This window comes from Antechinus flavipes, chromosome 3, assembly GCF_016432865.1.
Source record: "Antechinus flavipes isolate AdamAnt ecotype Samford, QLD, Australia chromosome 3, AdamAnt_v2, whole genome shotgun sequence".
NCBI lineage: Eukaryota > Metazoa > Chordata > Mammalia > Dasyuromorphia > Dasyuridae > Antechinus > Antechinus flavipes.
In genome coordinates this window covers 89,522,073-89,544,563 of record NC_067400.1, presented here as the reverse complement: position 1 = coordinate 89,544,563, position 22,491 = coordinate 89,522,073, and the positions used below count along the sequence as shown (strand labels likewise).

Sequence of the window (22,491 nt, the reverse complement as noted above, 5' to 3'; positions counted from 1 at the left end):
TATTAAAATACAGTGCCTCCCCCCCCCAAAAAAAAAAGAAAAAAAAATACTTGCAACGTTGTCCAAAGAGGGAGAAGTACAAAAGGACTATCAATTTACCTATTACTTCATTAGAGTCACTGCATTTCTCTTCTATATCTGAACGTGTGATAACTTTTTTAGCTTTCACATAAGGTTCTTAAGGACAGGGATTACTTTTTTACCTTTCTTTGTATTCCCATCCTTAGCACAATGCTTAATACACAGTAAGTGCCTAATAATTGTTAAATGATGGTCTACAAAATTATTAAAATCACATTAACCATTACCTATTCATGTTTCCTTCACTCTTAATTTGAATATATTTCAAAATTCAAGTGCAGCATTTGATATTTATCCTGAATAATAGTCATCTTAATAAATGTGAACTCATCTAAAATAGGGTCATCAAACAACAGTCAGAAGACCAAATACAGCACTGTTTTTTGAACAGCCTTTGAGCTAAAAATGTTTTTTTACATTTTAAGATAAAACAAAACTTTCAATAAACATAAAAAAAACCCCCAACTATTCTTAGTACAAAAATAGGCCGAAGTCTATCATTTGCCAAATCCTATTTTGACTGTCAAGGAATTTTGGCATCCCATTTTTTATTTCCAATGCATTAATCACATAATATTCTAAGCTTCATGTCACCTAAAAATTTAACTAGCAAGTCATCAGGTTTCATCTTAACTTTTGTTTATTTTATTTGTAAAGGGAATTCTCAGTGATAAAATACCCTTTATCAATGCAGATCAGCACCTGCCCTGAAACTACAAACTGAAAAGTTAAGTGACTTGTTCATAATCAAACTGGCAAGTATGTATCAGAGATAGCACTTGAATCCAGAATCACAGTATCAAATTCAGAGATGGACATGTACTTAGAGGTCGTCTAGACCAACTAACTCCCTCATTTTAAAGAAGAGGGAACTGAGTTCCAGAACAAATTAAACAGTAGATGAAAAAGAAAGGATTTGAACTAAGGACTCCAGACTCCAAAAAGCACTCTTTTCCTCTGTATTTCTCTATTCCTGTATTCCTCTGTATATTCCTCTAAAGCCAACTCTCTATCTATAACTGCTTCTGCAAATTGTTGAAAATAAAATGTGGACAAGAATAGGCCCAGAAACAGAATCTATGGTGCTCCAACATGTATCTCCCTTTTGGGTAGCATTCATTCATTCATTAATCTTCTCTCTAGATTAAGTATTTCAACAAGTTTCAAGTTGACTTAAAATTCTTATCATCCAGTCTGTGACTCTCCTTACTGTCAACAAGGATTTCAACAAGGACTGCCAAGTACCTTGCTGAAATTTAGTGGTAGTATGTATGTAGCAGAGTTCTCCTACCACTTCAGTAACATATCAAAAAAAGAGATAAAGTAAATCCAGAATGTCTTGTTTGAAATTAGCCCACACTTCTTTGTAGTGAGTGGTCAGCACAATTCTTTGTGGGTGCTTTTAAAATGTTTAACAAAGCATTTTAGAACCAGAAATTGACATCAAATCCCTAATAATCTACCTTCTTCTCTGTTTTAAAAATCATCTTAACTATTGCTTACTTTGATGCTTCCATTTTAATAACTTCTCAAAGAGCAGCTAAGAAATCATCTCTGCCAGTTTTTTTTAGTACTCCATATGTAATAAAGATATTTGAACTACCTTAATATGTTTTTATGATCTTGGGTTTCCAATTTTAGCTAATCAATTTTTTTTTTGCTCATTTTCCAATTCTAGAGATTATTCTACATGGCTAATAATTCTATCTTCTCTCCATTGTACATCATTGTCATTTCATTTATTCTTAACAGCAATCCTAAGTCTTTCCTTTTTTCTCTCTAAATTTATTTAATATTTTTCCCCAGTTACATTCAGAACAAATTTTTTATACTTGTTTTTTAAGATTTTTTAATTTTAGATTCTCTCCCTTATCCTCACCTGATGGGAGAACCTTGAAATTGTCCTTGACTTTTGGGATGAGCCCTAAAACTCTTCTGACAGGGACCTACTCTTACCAGCAGTTAAGTAGTTTCATTAAGATTAGCTCAAGACCACTCCCTACTTAGCTGGAACTTAAGTGGTCTCATTTAGCTGGAGATCTGGACTTGATATTTCTATTGAGTAGCTGGCTGCACTCTCTATTGAGCTGAAAATTAGTCCAGGACTATTCCTATTTAGCTCATATGTAGGTGGTCTCATTCAACTGGGAATCTAGGCCTGGAGGCAGTGACAACACTGAAGCAATTTCATTCGATTGAAACTTCAGGCTCACATTTCCTATTTAAAGGTCAATTTTGGGCTCATTTTTTTTGCAGAGGTCCAAAAGCAGGACCATGCTTTGTCAAGGAACCACTTCTTGGTATAGCTGCCTGTCAGGACCCCTGCCCTCTGAGAAGACATTCTCTTGTCAGTATTAACACCTCTGTTTATCTCTCTGCCAGGATTTCTCTGCTAGGACTTTGTCACTCGAAAGTCAGTCTTCCTAGCAAAAGCTGACTTCTGTAGTGCCAACAATAAACTCCCTTTTTGACAGTCTAATATTTTGGGTTCATGAATTCTTTCATGTTGAATCTGTGCCAACTAAAGAGAACCTCTCACTTCTGAATTTCATCATTAAAAGAGGGGTTCCAACAACTCTCTGCACTGCCACTAATCACAACATTTAGTTCCCTAACCCACAATTAAGAAACTACATATGAAATTATTTAAAACATTTCCAGAAAGTCAAGTTCTGAAAGAAAACAAAGATCACCCATCCTAATGAAAATAAAAACACTCAAGAAAAATTAAGTTAAAAATAAAAAGAGAGATAGAGTAATAGAGAATGTTTCAATCTACATTCAGACTCAGTACTATATTCAGTATCAGTGCATACAGATACTGATGTACAGATTAGTGTACATCACTGTACAGATGTAATTTTTCATCATAAGTCCTTAAGAGTAGATGTGGATAATTGTACTATTGAGAATAACAAAGTCATTCAAGTTGGTCATCCCAGAACATTGCTATTACTTTGTATACAGCATATTTCATTTTGTTCCTGGAGGAAGTGCCAGGCTTTTTTTTTTTTTTTCTTGAAAGCATCCTGCTCATCATTTCCCAGAGAACAATAAATATTCCATCAGAGAAACTTGTTTCAAAAATATTTTTTACAATTACTACTGCTAATTGTTTTTATCCCCATTTATTCTCTCTTTTCACTCTGTCCCTTATCAAAAGTATTTTACTACTGATCAGTCCCTCCTTCAATATGCCCTCTCTTTTATCCCCCTCCCCCTCCTTCCCATATCCCATTATCCTTCTATTTTCCTTCAGAGTAATATATATTTCTATACCACTAATGAGTATATATATATATAATTTCCTATTTGATCCAACTCTAATGAAAGTAAGGTTCCTTTCCTCCCCCCCTTCCTCTCCACTATAAAAGTTTTTTCTTGCCTCATTTTTTTATGGCAAATAATTTGCACCGTTCAACTTTTTCCTTCCCCCTTCTTCCAGTATGATCCTCTCACTCCTGAATTTCATCATTAAAAGAAAAAAAGATATTATTCCTTCAAATTCAACTCACACCCATGCCCTCTATCTATATGCATTCCTTTTAACTGCCATAATGAAAATGTTCTAATGAGTTACAAGTATTGTCCTCCCATGTAGGAATGTTAACAGATAAACTTTATTAAGTTCCGTAGGATATCACTTTCCTGATTATCTCTTCATACTTCTCTGGAGTCCTGTATTTGGAAATCAAATTTCCATTCAGCTTTGATTTATTCATCATGAATGTTTGAAAATTCTCCATTTCATTGAATGATCACTTTTTCCTCTGAAGGATTATACTCAGTTTTGCAGGGTAGATGATTTTTGGTTGCAATCCTAGTTCCATTGCTTTCCGGAATATCATATTCCAAGCCCTCCAGTTAATGTAGAAGCTTCTAAATTTTGTATTATCCTGACTGTGGCTCCACTATACTTGATTTGCAATATTTTTTCTTTGATCTGGGAATTCTAAAATTTGATTATAATATTCCTAGGACTTTTTATTTTGTTATTTCTTTTAGGAGGTGATTGGTGAATTTTTTCAATTTCTATTTTACCCTCTGATTCTGGAATATGATGGTTTTCCTTGATAATTTCTTAAAAGATGATGTTCAGGCTCTTTTGTTTTTTGATCATGACTTTCAAGTATACCAATAATTTTAAAATTATCTCTCTTGAATCTATTTTTCAGGTTAGTTATTTTTCCAGTGAGGTATTTCATATTTTTTTTTCTATTTTTGGTTTTGGTTTTGCTTTATTATATCTTGATTTCTCATAATCATTAGCTTCTATTTGTACAATTCGATTTTTTAATAAATTATTTTTCTCAGTGAGTGTTTGTACCTCCTTTTCCAATTGACCAATTTTACTTTTTAAGGTATTCTTCTCCTTATTAGCTTTTTATATTTCCTTTTGCACCACTCTTAATTCTTTCCCTAATTTTTCCTCTATCTTCCTTACTTGATTTTCAAAGTCCCTTTTGAACTCTTCCATAGTCTAAGTTTAATTCTTATTTTTCTTGGAGGCTTTGGATGTAGGAGCTTTGACTTTGTTACCATCTTCTGAGAGTGTGTTTTGATCCTCTTTATCAATCACTTTAATAACTTTCAATGGTTAGAACCATTTTTTTTGTTTGTTTTCTGCTCATTTTTCTAGCTTATTATTATGCTTTTAATTCTTTGTTAAAATAGGGTTCTGTTTCCAGGTTTCTTCACTGGCTTAAGCTTCAGAGTTTTGGGCAGCTGTTTTCAGAAAACTTTCTAGGAATCTGGACACAAGCACTCTTTTCTGCCCTCGAGCTGTTAGATGTGTGCCTGCCCCTCTGTAGTGGTGAGATCTAGTGCTGGGGCTTCGGCTGGGGACTGCATCAGGCCTGATGTGGGACTCCCACACTGTGTCACAAACCTTTTCTGCTGAGCTTCTAAGTTGCCTTCAGCGAGAAAACGTTCTGCTTCACCTTATGGGGTGTTCTGATGCTCTGAAATTTGTTTAGAATCATTATGTAAAGGAATTTGGGGCAGTTTGGGGGACAGCTGGGCAAGTCCCTGCCTTTACCCCGTCACCTTGGCTTAGCCTACTATAATTCCTTTCTTAAGGAGGCAACATGGTACAGAAATTAGAGAGCCAGATTTAGCCAGGCTTGGCTTTGAAACTCACCTTTAACATGTATTCGCCATATGACTCAGAATAAGACAATGAACACTGCTAAGCCTCACTTTGCTCCTCTCTAAAATAGGAATAATCTCATTTGTGGTAGCTATCAGCTCAAATTAGATAATCCATGTGAAGTACTCAACAAACTTTTAAAGTTTTAAATGTCCTCTATCACTCATGTTATTGTTTCCTGAAACTTAAAAAAAAAAAAAAAATTGCTGATCTGTTACTTATAATGTGTTACCCTGAGCAAGTTATTTCAAATCTGGGAATCTTCATTTCCCTCTTCTATAAAATGGGGGTCTAGGAAAGTTGGACAACCTCTAAGATCTCAATGAGTTCTCAATTTAGATTCTTTGACTAGACTAAATTCTAAGATTCCTTCAAGATGCAGAGCTATCATTTTGTGATTTCCCTTTTGCCCCATCTTTCCTGACATTATTTTTATATTGACCCTCAGTTATCTTTTCTCTCTTCCAACTCTTCTCCCTACACATCTAAGCTCATCAATGAACTCTCTCCTAACCAGTTCCATTGGTTGTTATGTTAATGGATCATAAGACCATAAGATAAAGCATAAACTTCAGAAAAAAAGATATGATGCCTCTTCATTTTATTATTCAATGGAATAATTTGATTTCATGTCATCAGGATTTATTTCTTGAGAGCTTGTCATAGCTCTTAACCCATCTTTCTTTTATGAGTTCCATGTTATTCAGACTAAGTTATTCAAAGATTGAGAGAAATGAGCTAGACAACATCAAAAGGAAAAATACCTAAGTAGTAACAATCCCATCCCCTCCAAATCTGGTATTTGTGCTAACTAGGCACATTTTTTTTCAGAGAATAATGCTAGGCAAATAGGGAATTAGAGAACAATAATAAGAAATGATAGAAAAATTAATACTTCCTTGCCAAAAAAGAGGATTGTTAGATATTCTTAAAATGCATGCAGCCATTATTTCACTAAGCACCAGCTAAAGCATATGCGTACATGCTATAGAATTCATTAAATGTGACTGAAAGTAATTTATCTTCAAATGGAATCTATGAAATAGCTCATGTCTTAGAATGAAATTAAAAGATCCTCCATGGGCAATATTCATATGAATTCAACCAATAATATGTTAACAAAAGAGCATTGAGCAAATTGGATTTGTCTGAGGAAATGAAGGGATTATGATGATTATTTGGGAACAGAAATTATAGAAGCATTTTTCCTTTCTCCAGCTCAAAGTAAAGACAAAGCAAGAGGATTTTTTTCCTTGCCTACCTGTAGGAGTTTGTCATAACGCTCAGCAGACATGAGGAAGCGTCCATCTTCGAGCTGCATCTCCCTGTTCTCCAGTAAGTTGTTCAAAACTGGCAAGACATTCCTTTCTGCCTTCTCCAAGCCTTCTAGCACAAGGGTTCTACCTTCAGTAGCAGCACGGACGGCACACTTTTAGCCCCAACAATAAAGACAACAAAATATCAAAATTAGGATCTGGAAAATAGCAAAACACAGTGTAACTTTACATGAAACCTAAAGTGAAAAAATGAAGCTTAATTATAGGAAACAGTATAGTATGATACCTTGAATGCACAATGTTGCAAAGACAGACCATCAATCTGTCTGGAAGTTTTGGAGAATGGGCTAATTTCAAAAGAGAGATCAGTAAAGGGGAATATATTGGGAAGTAGCTGTGACATGAAAAAAAGAAAACCATCTATTAATAAAGCTCCAAAAATATAATTAAAATAAAAGTCATGGTACAATGGTACAAAGTACCATTCAACAAAGTTGAAAGGAAAAACCATTGGCAATAATAACTCTTTTAAATGACTATAAATATCTGGGCTTTTTTCAATGAACCTGATTAAAGGTACATTATCTATTAATTTGGAAAAATTAATAAATAACTATATTGACGTGTAGAGAACTAATAATAGAAAAATCAATTTGCCTAAATATATACAATAAGAGTGGGGGGAGGGGGACCTAAGGAATTAAAAGGCATTGAAAGGCACAAATGTTGGAAGAGATGTGGAAAAATTGGAACACTAATTTACATGGAATTATGAATTGATTCAATCATTTTGGAGAGCAATTTGGATCTATGCCCAAAGAGTTATAAAATATAGGCATATATGCATGTATGTGGGGGGAGAGGGGGTATGTGTGTGTATGACTATACCTTTTTAACCCAGCAATTCTAATATTATGTCTGTCTCCCAGGATGATTAGGGGAAAAGGAAAAGAACTTATATGTTCTAAAATATTTATACCAGATCTCTTTGTGATGGCAAAGAACTAGAAATTGTGGAGATACCCATCAAATGGGGAATGGCTAAACAAGTTGTGGTAAATGATCATGATGGAATACTACTATGCTATATAAAATAATAAGACTGCTGATTTTAGAAAAACATGGAAAGACTTGCATGAACTAATAATGAATTGATCAGAACCAAGGATGTTGTTATATATTTGAGCACTATTGTTTTAAGAACAACTTTGGGCAACCAAGTCATTTTGACAATTATAAATATAAATATATATATATTATAAATATAAATTAGTTAACTAAAAAAGATCTATGAAGGAAAATGCTATCTGCATCCAAAAAAAAAAGGAACTGACAAACAGAATTATATATAGTGTGGAGGAGGTCTTCAATGTTAGGTGTGATTACTAGAGGAATTGATCCCTGAGGCAAGAAGGCAGAAGGCTCTGAAAGATCAGTTTAGCTCCATGGACCCACCCTTTGGGGAGGTAGTCTAGTCTGAAATTTAAGTAATTTCAAACTCCTGAGACCTACTCTCTGTAGAAATCTTAAAGTATCACCTTGCCATGCCCTGTCAGGAATCCCAGTCATGTCCCTGAAGTTAAATTTTGCCTATAAAATCTATTTTTGAGTCATCTCATGGCAGCTACACTTCTTGGGACAGTTTGCTATGGCACTGTGCCTCATGCTGTCTTTTTCCTTAGCTCTCCTATTTTATATATCTTGCCTAACTCCACTATGCTTTCGAACTTCACTTCTCCTTACAACTCACTCTTTTAGGGTGCTAAATTCCTTTCAGGATTTAGCCTGCCAGTTAAGGGCATACCCTAACCTCATAAGGTACTCCCTTTCTACTGGGTAATTATGAGTTTCACTGATGAACTTGTTTTTCATGTGCTTTCCCACTCTATTTCATATTTACCATTCCCAGTGTCTATAGTATCCCTTTATTTTGTCTGTAATGTATTCTCCTAAATAAATCTATCTTTTGCCAAAGCCAATGGCCATTGTGAATTCTTCACATGACTGAACCCCAATTTTTGGTGTCTGTATCATTGTGTGCCAAACCCCACATCATAGATTACATCAGTATAAATTTACACACTCATGCAGCATGTACATACACACACACACACACACACACACTTGTGTCTCATGGGCAAGAGGAAAGGGAAGGGTGGTACCAAGGGTGAAAAAAACAACAAAGTTACATAATAACTTTATTATATATTTAAAAGGAAAAGTAAATTGCATAGAATTTCAGTTTCATGTACAATCCTTTTGTAAAATTCTACCTCATTATGGAAATAATTGTTTTATTTCTTAAGTTTGGACTTTTAAAAATTGTTTAAAAAATGAAATAACAAAAAAGGCATAGGAAAATTCTCATTTTCTTATTAAAGTGTCTATACCCAAAGAGTCAAAATCTACTGATCTACAAAGGAAAATTTTAGAACATAATTTTTCCCTACCCTGTTCAGTAACAAAAAGGGATGAACTTTGAATTTAAATATCTATTTTACAACAAGACTAGAACTCAGATGAACATTAAGAAACCTTGAAATACAAAACAGACAAACAAAAAACCCAAAGCAACTGTCTACAAGACAGGATTTACTTTCTCCATTCTTTTCTTTTGTAAGGTTCTTTCTTCAAAAACAAGAAAATTAGAATAGATTTATTCAAATAGAAAAATGCTTTCTTTGTTAAGGATCTAAAACTCCTCAGTTCAATTAAAGGCAGAGGGAAGTTTCAATAAAGCACACTACATAGACATATTGTAACTTTATCTCACACAATGAAAGTAGAGTAATAATAAAAACACTTCCTAGAGACACTACTATAGCTCAAAAGTTAAAACAGGGTCAAAGGTAGAGTGAACATATATGTATATTGACAGCACTTTACTAAAAGGTCCTGGGAGGCAACTTAAAGTGTTTGCATATTAAAAACAATAAATCACTAAGTCAAAGTTGTCTTGTATTATATTTCATCATCTGATGGAAAGAAGAAGGAAAGAAGAGAGGGAAAGAGAGAAAGGGAGAAAGGAGCTACGGAAGGAAGAAGGGAGGGAAAGAGGGATAATGGCCTAGGATATCATCTGCCAACTTTTCTGAAGAACTAAATTCATTCTACTATCTCTGGTATCACAAACATATCCGAGGAAAGTATTTCTTTCCTCTGTAGAAATTGATAAGACCTTTGAGATGGAAAGAAAGAAAATAAGATAGTTCTTATTCTATTCTCCTTTTTTTTAATCTTCCCTCCCAGTAAGTTCCATTTTGTACTGTGAGTAATTCATGTATGTGCCTTATTTCACAATAATGATATTTATTTTTGTATCTCTCTCAGGGCTATACTTTCAACTATCTATAATTTTTACTCTGTCTTAAATGTGATATGGATGATGTAGACACCAGAAGATAGTAGGTACCAAAAGCTGGGGTTCAGTGTGAAGAATTCACAATGGTTATTCTCTTTGATAAAAGGTAGGTTTATTCTGGGAAGAAGTTACAGACAAAATGAAGAGATACAAAAGATACCAGGAATGGTAAATGTGAAGTAAAGTAGGAGAGCAAATGAAAGTTCTCAGTGGAACTCACAATTACCCAGTAGAAAGGGAGGGAGAGAAAGGATATGGAAGGAGGGAGGGAGAATGGGGCATATTCTTAGCTGATAGGCTAAATCCTGAAAGGGACTTAGCATGCTAAAAGAGTTAGTTAGCTGTAAGGAAGAGAAGTGAAATTAAGAAAAATAATGAATGAGGGATGGAGCCAAGATGGCAGAACATAATCAGGAAGCTGCTGGAGTTCTCCCAATTTCCCTCAAAAACCATATGAAACCAAGCCTCTAAACAAAGTCTGATGGAATGAAACCACTTTTCAGCTCAAAGGTAGACTGGAAAAGCTTCAAGAAAAGTCAGTCTCACTGGGGTAAAAAGGGTGTTCAGCCAAGCTCAGATAGACTCTGGGAAATCCAGTAAGAGAGAGTCTTAACCACAGTAAATCAGCAACTAAGTTCCTCTGTCTTGGGTCACTAGAGAAGCAAATCAGTAGGACAGTTTCCAGTCCCAGCTCAGAAGGCAAACTCTTGGAAACCAGGCTCTTTCCTGAAAAGAGCAGGGAATGCTACCCCCTGTAAATACAAGGGGCCTTGTACTCAAAGCCAAGGCTCAGAAATGTACAGTGCTTGCTTTGCCCCGGGAGCAGAGCTTAACCATAAAAGTAAAAAAAAAGAAAAAAAAAGGAAAAAATAAAATAAGGAGGAAATACCAAATAAAAGGAAAGAAAATGAGCAAAAACCAGAAAAGAACCTTGACCATAGAAAGTTACTATTGTGACAAGGCAGAACAAAACACAAACTCAGACAAAATCAAAATGTCTCAGAATGATGTGAATTGGTCTCAAGTCCATAGAGGCTTCCTGCAAGTACTCATAAAAGACTTTAAGTGGCAAACAAGAAAGATAGAAGGAAAAACGAGAAAAGAAATGAGTGGGATATATGAAAGAGTTAACAGTTTGGAAAAGGAAGGAAAAGAACTGTCTGAAGAAAACAACTCCTTAAAAAAATAAAATTAACCAAATGGAAAAAAAGATACAAAAGCTAACTGAAGAAAATCACACATTAAAAACTAGAACAGAGCATATAAGAATTGTTGTCAAATTGCTCAATAAAATGAAGTCCTGTTTTACTGTCATAAGGTACCAACACACCTAGAATAGATGATACTATGTCAATGACTACTAGTAAAAACAATATTATTACAAAGTCAAAGAAGGATAGATTCAGAACCTTTGTTTCAATTCAGCAAAGAGGACACTAACTCAAACAGTAGTTATCAAGTTTAGATAAGAGAGAACTCCCTGCCCTCTCTGAACTTACAATGTAATTATTCCTTCTACATCATGGTGATGTAATATACCTTTTGGGGAAACAGTAATGATTTTGAGGCCCCCTGATTTTAGAACAGAGGGCTTCTGTTCTAACAATAAGTCGGTAATTTTATATCTTATGGCTTTGGAATTTGCATCAGGAGATTCCCAAACCCAGTCTAAGCTGTCTGATTCTGAACAGACCACTCCTTAGTCAGATAGAGTCTGGCCTCAGGATAGTCCCACAGACCAAACTCCTGTGACGATACTGATAATCTGCTGGTCAGTAAGAACCAAATTTGGGACAGCATTCCCTGACTCTTACCCTGGGCCAAAGAATTAGCATGTCAATGATAGAAAGTTGGATAAAGTTGTCTTCTCTCTTAGCACATTGCTAATTTCTTTTGGAACTTAGCCCACTGCAACTGGTACAATTACAATAAAACTTTGCCCCTTACACTGATGCATTGATGGTGGAATTGTGAACGAATCCAATCATTCTGGAGAGCAATCAGGAATTATGCCCCCAAAGTTATCAAACTGTGCATACCCTTTGATCCAGCAGTGCTACTACTGGGCTTATATCCCAAAGAGATACTAAAGAAGGGAGAGGGACCTGTATGTGCCAAAATATTTGTGGCAGCCCTGTTTGTAGTGGCTAGAAGCTGGAAGATGAATGGATGCCCATCAATTGGAGAGTGGCTGAATAAATTATGGTATATGAATGTTATGGAATATTATTATTATTTTTCATTTATTTGTTTAATAACTTTTTATTGACAGAACCCATGCCAGGGTAATTTTTTACAGCATTATCCCTTGCACTCACTTCTGTTCCGATTTTTCCCCTCCCTCCCTCCACCCCCTTCCCCAGATGGCAAGCAGTCATTTACATGTTGAATAGGTTACAGTATATCCGAGATAAAATATATGTGTGCAGAACTGAACAGTTCTCTTGTTGCTCAGGGAGAATTGGATTCAGAAGGTATAAATAACCTGGGAAGAAAAACAAAGATGCAAGCAGTTTACATTCATCTCCCAGTGTTCTTTCTTTGGGTGTAGCTGTTTCTGTCCATCCTTGATCAATTGAAACTGAGTTAGATCTTCTCTTTGTCGAAGAAATCCACTTCCATCAGAATACATCCTCATACAGTATCATTGTTGAGGTATATAATGATCTCCTGGTCCTGCTCTTTCATTAACTCTGATTAAATCAATTTCCCAAGATTGTCAACTTGGAATAACTGTAAAAGGAACTTAGCTTCGCAGACTGTCTTATTACAATAATTAAGGCAGCCAAAATGTGCCCAGACTTCCTAGTTAGCATCTTTAAGATAACAGGGGATAACAGGGAAGCTCCTGTGTGCTATTCACATAATAAATGTGATGTGATATCTTGTCATGGTTGCTCCATGTCATGAATGTTTATATAATATTCTTTTTACAATCTATTGCTCTCCCGAATCTAGTGTTGTTGAGGTCTAGATTTAGGGTACCTAAATGAGATTAGGGTTTAGTTAAAGTCTAGTGGCAAGTTTGGGGTACAGGGAGTCAAGCAAAGCTCCCCTGCAACCTCCTTGGATTCGGCACAAGGATAAGGCAGTAAATGGAGTCTAGTAGTGGTGCGAGTTCCCAATAAAAGCATTTATTGGCCTGAGAGCTAGATTGATAAAAGAGGTTTATTATTGGGTAAGCAAGATTAAAGTATAGGCGAAGGTAGAGATAAGGAGGGCACTGAACAGAGGGTCCAGTGGACAGAGAGTCTTCACATGGCTACCATGTTTTGAATCTCTGCAAAGAGGGGTTTCCAGCATGGTCTTTTTATAATAGGAGACTTAGATTGAGGGGCTCTTAGATGTAGCCCCAAAGTTGGCTCAGATCCGGGTGGGGCTGGGACAGGTCCAGATCTTCTATTGGAATTCAAAGGGACCAGGATTTGTGAGTCAAAGGGTAATTACATTCACTAGGAGGGGATGGGAATCTAGAAACTAATCTTTCCCACATCAGTTATTTTATCTCCTTAATGGTATAAAAAGATAAAATACATTGCTATTATATAATGCTATGCATGTAATTTAGTCATTTCTGAGTTTCTAAAGATTCTCTTGTGTTCTCTATTGACATATGCATGTTATATGTGACTTCTGCAAAACTCCTTCCAAATTTAATTTTTTAAGCTGACCCAAGATATATCAAAATTGCAATGGGGAAACTAGCATTGTAGAAGGAATAACTCTGAAATCAAAATTTTATTAAGCATTTGCAATTTGCCATTATCTGGGCTAAGCCTTGCGATATAAAGAGATGTAAAAGGATGGTCTTTGTTCTCAAGAAGGCATTCTGCAAATGCAAATAATTATGCACACTCACAAACTAAATAGCATGTTTCTCCTAAAACAATTTTCTCCATTTCTCTAATTTCTGAAAACAAAATATCATGATCCTAGTCACCTTTACTTTCTGCGCCCAATAATTTGCCAAGTCCTACTTGAGTTAAATTCTGAAATATCTCTTCCTCTTTTCATTCATTATCAATGGAAATATTCTCAGCTTTGGCCCTTTTATTCTCTTATTCAGACTCTAAAAATGGTCTTCTAATTGGCTTTTCCACTTCAAGATTAAGTTCATTCCATCTTTGCTATTCATCTCACACTCAAAACTTAAGTATTTATTCATCTCTAAATACACCAGTTACTTTCCTGTTTCCATGTTTTTGCTCAAACTGTTCCCTAACCTTGGAACACCTTTTCCACCCACTTTTTCCCAGAAAAATTGCATGTTTTTCCCAGCTTGGCTGTTAGAAATATTTTTTACTTCTCTGACCTGATGTTCTCATACTACCTTTCTATAGATCATTCTGCATTGTATTTTAGTTACTCAGCTATTATCTCTCCCATTAAATAGGTGCTTGAAGGAAGAGATCACATGTTCATCTTTGTATCCCCACAGTACCAAGCACACCTGGCACAAAATAGTTGATAACTGTTTGTTGAATTAAATATAATCCTCTTCTGAGATTTTATAAAAACTAAACTAAATCACACCCCAATACATCTTAGAAGAACTAGTTATTCACTTTTCTAAATATAGACATATAAAAAATAGGAATTACAATTGCAAACTTACAAGCTATGTTCTTTAAGTAGGGAAAGTGCCAAATTCCACATATACAAGGTTATCTTGCCCCACAGTTACAGTATTCAATTAGGAGGCCAACCTATAAATGTCAGCTCCTGGAGTTATTCTTTCACTGTATAAAGCCTTACCCATCCCCTTGTTAATAGCTAACTAATTAGTAAGGTAATGTTACGCCACAGTTCTCTTTAACTGTCCTGACTCAGTTTCCTTGTACAAGTTTCCCTTGTCTCAGTCTTCCTAATTACTCCCCTAAGCTATAAATCTCCCTCTGGTCCATGAAGGCTGAGGACCAATTAGTCTAAGGTTATAAATTGTTAACCCAAGCAAGATAAACAAGAGAGTAAACTTCCTGATTATCTTCTGTCCTTGAGAATTTACAACATCCCTCTAAAACATTCCAAGGTATTTCACTAACATCTTTATCTCTGGGTATTCAGACATCATGTCTCTGGGTTCCTCTTTGATTCACAGCCTTTTCCAGCTGGGCTTTCCCACTCTTTCCTACTCTCTTCTTTGTCTCCAAAAGGTATATAAAGATTAGAGATTCTCCATTCATTGCTGGAGAATGGCGGCTGGCGGTGGATGCTGGACGCTGGATTCTTTGGGTCCTCCAGCCCTGGGACCAATATGGATTCCTTGGTCCCAGTATACTTATCTCTGTCTGACTGGATAATCTGAGACAAGAGTCCTGTCCAGTCAATCTTACTCTCCCATTAATAAAATATTAAAAATTCTCTAATCTCTCTCCTGCCTCAGTTTCTCTGGCATTACAGTACCCTGCCTTATGCTGTCAGATCTTTACTTCCATCTTTCACCTATTTGCTTTCACCAAAGCAAGAACTTTGCCTGCTTACTATGCATCACAATGGTGGGTTTGAAGAGGGAACCCAAAACTCTCTGAAAACTCCTTCAAGGAGAAATTTTCCTTGACTCTTGCCTCTGTGAGACCCACCCCAAGGCACCAAAATAAAGTGGTTTATCTTGGTGGGAATACTGGGAAGTATTCAATTCCAAGATTTTCTACCCCTATTGTTGGCTCAAAACCACTCCCAGTAAGTGGCCTCATCTAAGCGTGGGGGCAGTGATAGCATTGAGGGAATCTCATTCAATGGAAACTTCTGTCTCAGACCTAATATGCCATGCCAAGAAACTCTTTCTCTCTTGCTGGCATATTAGAAAACTCTGTCTGCTGGGATGATATTCTCTTCCAGCATTACCCTCTTATTATCCTCACCAATTTCCCTAATGAGACTTTATACCTCTCTGTCAGTATCTCTCTACTAGAAACTTCACTTCTCAGTCAGACCTCACCACTAAGGAATTCAGTCTTTCTATTCATGCATATAGAAAAGGATGACTTCCCCAAGGCCAATAATAAGCTTCTTTTCATCAGTCTAGCTTTTCATCTTCGTAAATTCCTTCACAAAAGACCTCTGCACTACCAGAAGGGGATTCCCACAACTTCCTACCTTGTGCCAAATCCAAAAGGGATTTAAGGAAGCCAAACCTTTTCATTTGGTTCCCTGAACCCTGAACCTGCCACTAACCTCATCATTTAATTTCCTGACCACCAGGAACCCTAATCTCATCATTTTGCTTCCTTGAATCTAATCTCATCATTTGGTTCCCTGATCGAACAGAACCCCAAAATCTCATCAAGTTCATTAGAAATTTAGCCCACCTTATAGCTTCATCCCTCTTGTTAACTGAGTCTTCCAGTAGGGAATATCTTTACTTTTGTTAATCACAAACTCATTTTTGGGACTTAGCCTGTCAATCAATGGCATACTGATAAAATCTTTAACCTCTTGATATAAAGATGGTCCAAGCTTACAAATTCTTCTGAGACATTTCGCAAACTGTCCCCAAACCCTCAATATATTTTGGGAGTTCAACCTCCACACTCCATCAATTGTACTATGTTTCAGGATTCAATAAATAGCTGGATGGTATGGTGATTAGAGTAACAGGTCTGAAGTCAGAGAGACTCATTTTTCTGAGTTGAAATCTGGCCTCACCAGCTATGTAACTCAGAACAAGTCACTTAACCCATTTGCTCAGTTTCCTCATCTGTAAAGTGCTTTGGAGACAGAAACAGCAAACTATTCTAGTATCTGCCAACAACAAAATCCAAATGAGGTCATGAAGAGTTGAACATGATTAAATGACTAAACTATAACAAATAAAACAATTAAGCACTATTATGTGCCAGATACTATACACTCTGAAAATACAAATAAACAAAAGATAGTCCCTGTCTTCAAGAAGTTTATAATCTAATTGGGAAAGAATATATACAAAAGGAAGTTGAAAAAAGAAAGGGGGTACCAGAGGGTACCTAACCTGGGAGATGATATTTGTGGAGTCAAAAGCAAACAAAGCAGCTAGTGAGAAATGAAGAGTTGGAAAATTCTGAGCCCTATATAAAAGAAGGCCTTGGGAAGAATTTTATACAATATGCTGTCCTCCAGCCCTCTAATTAGAGGGGAAAAGGCAATAAGAAGTGATGAAGTATCTCTCACTTCAACATCAGTTGAAGCAATTTCCATGACAATGAGATTTCTGTTTATAAATTCATTCTGTGGTTGTTGTTTTTAAGGAGTCCAAAACTAAGCAGAATAGCTAGTGGGAAAAATCAATCAAAGGGAAGGGCCCAAGGGCTGAAGGTACTTTCAAATGTGAATTCCCTCTCATCTTAACATCTCATTCAGATTCCTTGCAAAGCAAATATTAGCGAAAGAATAGAGAAGAGGAGGGAGAAAGAGAAGATGCTGACAAGACTGCAAGAGTGAACAGAATGAGAAGTTTAAATTTTTATGAAGTTTGAAATAGCTGAAGAATTTCTTGCAAATGGAAAACAAACCTTTTATCAAGATGAATACTGGAGGGGACTTCCGGTTAAGATGGCGGAGAGGAGGCTCACAGTTGCATAAGCTCCGCGCTTTCTCTCACTATCCACTTCATTACAAGCCTCTGAATCAATGCTTGACTGAAAAAAACCCACAAATAGTTACCAAGAGAAGCCATCCTTGAGATCCGCCACGAAAGGTCTGTCTTTACTGGAGGGCTGGGGCGGTTTTAGATCGGGCGCAGGCTGAGGGCAGCGGCAGTGAGGGCACAGGAGCAGACTGGAGAGGGGGTGGAGAGTGATCGCAGCCGTCTCTGCGGGGAGAGCTTCGCTACAGGTTTGGAACCTGCAGCAAGTCAACAGCCCAGCAGAGAAGCTAAAAACACCGGGGCTGAAGAACACAACCGCAAACAGCTGGAGTCTCTCAGGACCTGGCCCCCCCCCCTTCCCCCCCCTCAGTGACTCAGCACGCTCTGGGATCTCAGAGCACAGGCGCAGCACAGTCCTGTTAGTGCCTCACTGCTGCCCCCTGCAGTCTGTAGAGGAAGCTCGATAACACACCCAGCCCCACCCCCCAAAGAAAGACTCCAGTTTTTTCTGTTTTTCTTTGGTAGTTTATCTCTGATTAATAGACAGAATGAGCAAGAAGCTGAAGAGGACTTTAACCCTTGACAGCTTCTATACAGATAGAGAGCAGACTCTAAATCCTGAGGAGACTAAAAACAGGCAGTCCCCAGGTGATTCCCAAAGGAGGAAATCATCTGTTCCTCAGCACAGATGAACCTCATAGAAGTGATTAAAAAGGCTCTCACAAGGGAGCTAGAAGAAAAATGGGAAAAGAGTCTGGAGAAAGTTAAAGAGAGAGTGGATAAAGAAGTAAAATCCTTGAAAAATAGGATTAGTGAACTGGAAACAGAAAACAGCTCTCTAAAAAACAAAATTGGCGAAATGGAAAAAAATTCCACAGAACAAAAGAACTCAATTGGACAATTAGAGAAAGATTTTAAAAAAGTGAGTGAAGAGAATACTTCACTGAAAATCAGAATTGAACAAGTGGAATTGAATGACTCGAGGAGACAAGAAGAATCAGTCAAGCAAATCCAAAAAAATCAAACAATGGAGAAAAATGTGAAATACCTTCTGGGGAAGACAACAGACCTGGAAAACAGATCCAGGAGAGACAATCTGAGAATCATTGGACTCCCAGAAAAACATGATGAAAAAAAAAGCCTGGACACTGTCTTCCAGGAAATCATCAAAGAGAACTGCCCAGAAGTCATAGGAACAGAGGAAAAAATAAACATTGAAAGGATTCATCGATCACCCACTGAAAGGGATCCTAAAATCAAAACACCAAGGAATATAGTGGCCAAATGCCAGAACCCTCAGGTGAAAGAAAAAATATTGCAAGCGGCTAGAAAAACCCAATTCAAGTATCAAGGAGCCACAATAAGGATCACCCAGGATCTGGCAGCATCCACATTAAAAGATCGAAGGGCCTGGAATATGATATTCCGAAAGGCTAAGGAACTTGGTATGCAACCAAAAATAACTTACCCAGCGAGAATGAGCATCTTTTTCCAGGGAAGAAGATGGACATTCAACGAAGTAAGCGAATTTCATCTATTTCTGATGAAAAAACCAGAACTTAACAAAAAGTTTGATCTACAAATATAGAACTCAAGAGAAATCTAAAAAGGTAAAGATTAATCTTGGGAACTATATTTTGACTATATAGATGTATAAAGAATACATGTATACCTTGTTCTAGAAATTGATGTGGAAAGGACATTGTACCAGAAAAAGGGTAAAGTGGGGGTAGTACATCTCATGAAGAGGCATAGGAAACCTATTATATCTGAGAGAAAGAATGGAGGGGGATGAATATAGTGGGTATCTTACTGCCTTCAGAATTGGCTTTAAGTGAAAAATCTTAAGACATATTCAATCTATGGTGAAACTTCTCCCATCTCATTGAAAAGTGAGAAGGGAAAAGTGGAAAGGGAAGGAATAAGCTAAGCGGAAGGGAATACGGGAACTGGGAGGGAAAGGGGTAAGATAGGGGGAGGAACTCTAAGGCGGGGGGAGGGACACTAAAAAGGGAGGGCTGTGAGAAGCAAGGGGTGCTCACAAGCTTAATACTTGGAAGGGGGGGAAAGGGGAAAGAAGGGAGGAAAGCATAAACCGGGGTTAACAAGATGGCAAGTAATACAGAATTGGTCATTCTAACCATAAACGTGAACGGGGTAAACTCCCCCATAAAGAGGAAGCGGTTAGCAGAATGGATTAAAAGCCAGAATCCTACAATATGTTGTTTACAGGAAACACACCTGAAGCGGGGAGATACATGCAGGTTAAAGGTAAAAGGTTGGAGCAAAATCTACTATGCTTCAGGTGAAGTCAAAAAAGCAGGGGTAGCCATCCTGATCTCAGATCAAGCTAAAGCAAAAATTGACCTAATTAAAAGAGATAAGGAAGGACACTATATCTTGCTAAAGGGTAGCATGGATAATGAAGCACTATCTATATTAAACATATATGCACCAAGTGGGGTAGCATCTAAATTCTTAAAAGAGAAACTAAGAGAGCTGCAAGAAGAAATAGACAGTAAAACTATAATAGTGGGAGATCTTAACCTTGCACTCTCAGAATTAGATAAATCAAACCAGAAAATAAATAAGAAAGAAGTCAAAGAGGTAAACAGAATACTAGAAAAGCTAGATATGATAGATCTCTGGAGAAAATGTAATGGAGACAGAAAGGAATACACTTTCTTTTCAGCAGTTCATGGAACCTATACAAAAATTGACCATATATTAGGACATAAAAACCTCAAACTCAAATGTAGTAAGGCAGAAATAGTAAATGCATCCTTTTCAGACCACGATGCAATGAAAATTACATTCAACAAAAAAGCAGGGGGAAGTAGACCAAAAAATAATTGGAAACTAAATAATCTCATACTAAAGAATGATTGGGTAAAACAGCAAATCATAGACATAATTAATAACTTCACCCAAGAAAACGATAATAATGAGACATCATACCAAAATGTATGGGATGCAGCCAAAGCGGTAATAAGGGGAAATTTCATATCTCTAGAGGCCTATTTGTATAAAATAGAGAAAGAGAAGGTCAATGAATTGGGTTTGCAATTAAAAATGCTAGAAAAGGAACAAATTAAAAACCCCCAGTCAAACACTAAACTTGAAATTCTAAAAGTAAAAGGTGAGATCAATAAAATTGAAAGTAAAAAAACTATTGAATTGATTAATAAAACTAAGAGTTGGTTCTATGAAAAAACCAACAAAATAGACAAACCCTTAGTAAATCTGATTAAAAAAAGGAAAGAGGAAAATCAAATTGTTAGTCTTAAAAATGAAAAGGGAGAACTCACCACTAACGAAGAGGAAATTAGAGCAATAATTAGGAGTTACTTTGCCCAACTTTATGCCAATAAATTCGACAACTTAAATGAAATAGAAAAATACCTCCAAAAATACAGCTTGCCCAAACTAACAGAGGAAGAAGTAAATATCCTAAACAGTCCCATCTCAGAAAAAGAAATAGAACAAACTATCAATCAACTCCCTAAGAAAAAATCCCCAGGACCAGATGGATTTACATGTGAATTCTACCAAACATTTAAAGAACAATTAACTCCAATGTTATATAAACTATTTGAAAAAATAGGGATTGAAGGAGTCCTACCAAACTCCTTTTATGACACAGATATGGTACTGATACCTAAACCAGGTAGGCTGAAAACAGAGAAAGAAAATTATAGACCAATCTCCCTAATGAATATTGATGCTAAAATCTTAAATAAAATATTAGCAAAAAGATTACAGAAAATTGTCACCAGGATAATACACTATGACCAAGTAGGATTTATACCAGGAATGCAGGGCTGGTTCAATATTAGGAAAACTATTAACATAATTGACTATATCAATAACCAAACAAACAAAAACCACATGATCATCTCAATAGATGCAGAAAAAGCATTTGATAAAATCCAACATCCATTCCTAATAAAAACACTTGAGAGCATAGGAATAAATGGACTTTTCCTTAAAATAGTCAGGAGCATATATTTAAAACCATCAGTAAGCATCATATGCAATGGGGAAAAACTGGAACCTTTCCCAGTAAGATCTGGAGTGAAGCAAGGTTGCCCACTATCACCATTATTATTTAATATCGTATTAGAAACACTAGCCTCGGCAATAAGAGTCGAGAAAGATATAAAAGGAATTAGAGTAGGCAATGAGGAAACCAAACTATCACTCTTTGCAGATGATATGATGGTATACCTAGAGAACCCCAGAGATTCTACCAAAAAGCTATTGGAAATAATTCATAATTTTAGCAAAGTAGCTGGCTACAAAATAAATCCCCATAAATCCTCAGCATTTTTATACATCACCAACAAAACCCAACAGCAAGAGATACAAAGAGAAATTCCATTCAGAATAACTGTTGATACCATAAAATATTTGGGAATCTATCTACCAAAGGAAAGTCAGGAATTATATGAGCAAAATTATAAAAAAGTCTCCACACAAATAAAGTCAGACTTAAATAATTGGAAAAATATTAAGTGCTCTTGGATTGGCCGAGCGAACATAATAAAGATGACAATACTCCCTAAATTAATCTATTTATTTAGTGCTATACCAATCAGACTTCCAAGAAAATATTTTATTGATCTAGAAAAAATAACAACAAAATTCATATGGAACAATAAAAAGTCGAGAATCTCAAGGGAATTAATGAAAAAAAAATCAAATGAAGGTGGCCTAGCTGTACCTGATCTAAAATTATATTATAAAGCAGCAGTCACCAAAACCATTTGGTATTGGCTAAGAAATAGATTAGTGGATCAGTGGAAAAGGCTAGGCTCACAAGACAGAATAGTCAACTATAGCAATCTAGTGTTTGACAAACCCAAAGCCCCTAACTTCTGGGAAAAGAATTCAATATTTGATAAAAACTGCTGGGATAATTGGAAATTAGTATGGCAGAAATTAGGCATGGACCCACACTTAACACCATATACCAAGATAAGATCAAAATGGGTCTATGACCTAGGCATAAAGAACGAGACTATAAATAAATTAGAGGAACATAGAATAGTTTATCTCT

General features: G+C 36.3%; 1 protein-coding gene across 1 annotated transcript in view; it reads right to left on the bottom strand.

The window, feature by feature from the left end:
- VWA8 (von Willebrand factor A domain containing 8) overlaps positions 1-22,491 on the bottom strand; it is a 404,132-nt gene that overhangs the window by 317,444 nt on the left and 64,197 nt on the right. Inside the window, exon 5 of the mRNA XM_051983869.1 lies at positions 6,492-6,659. Coding sequence (XP_051839829.1) covers positions 6,492-6,659 — 168 coding nt within the window. The remainder of the gene's footprint in view (positions 1-6,491; positions 6,660-22,491) is intronic.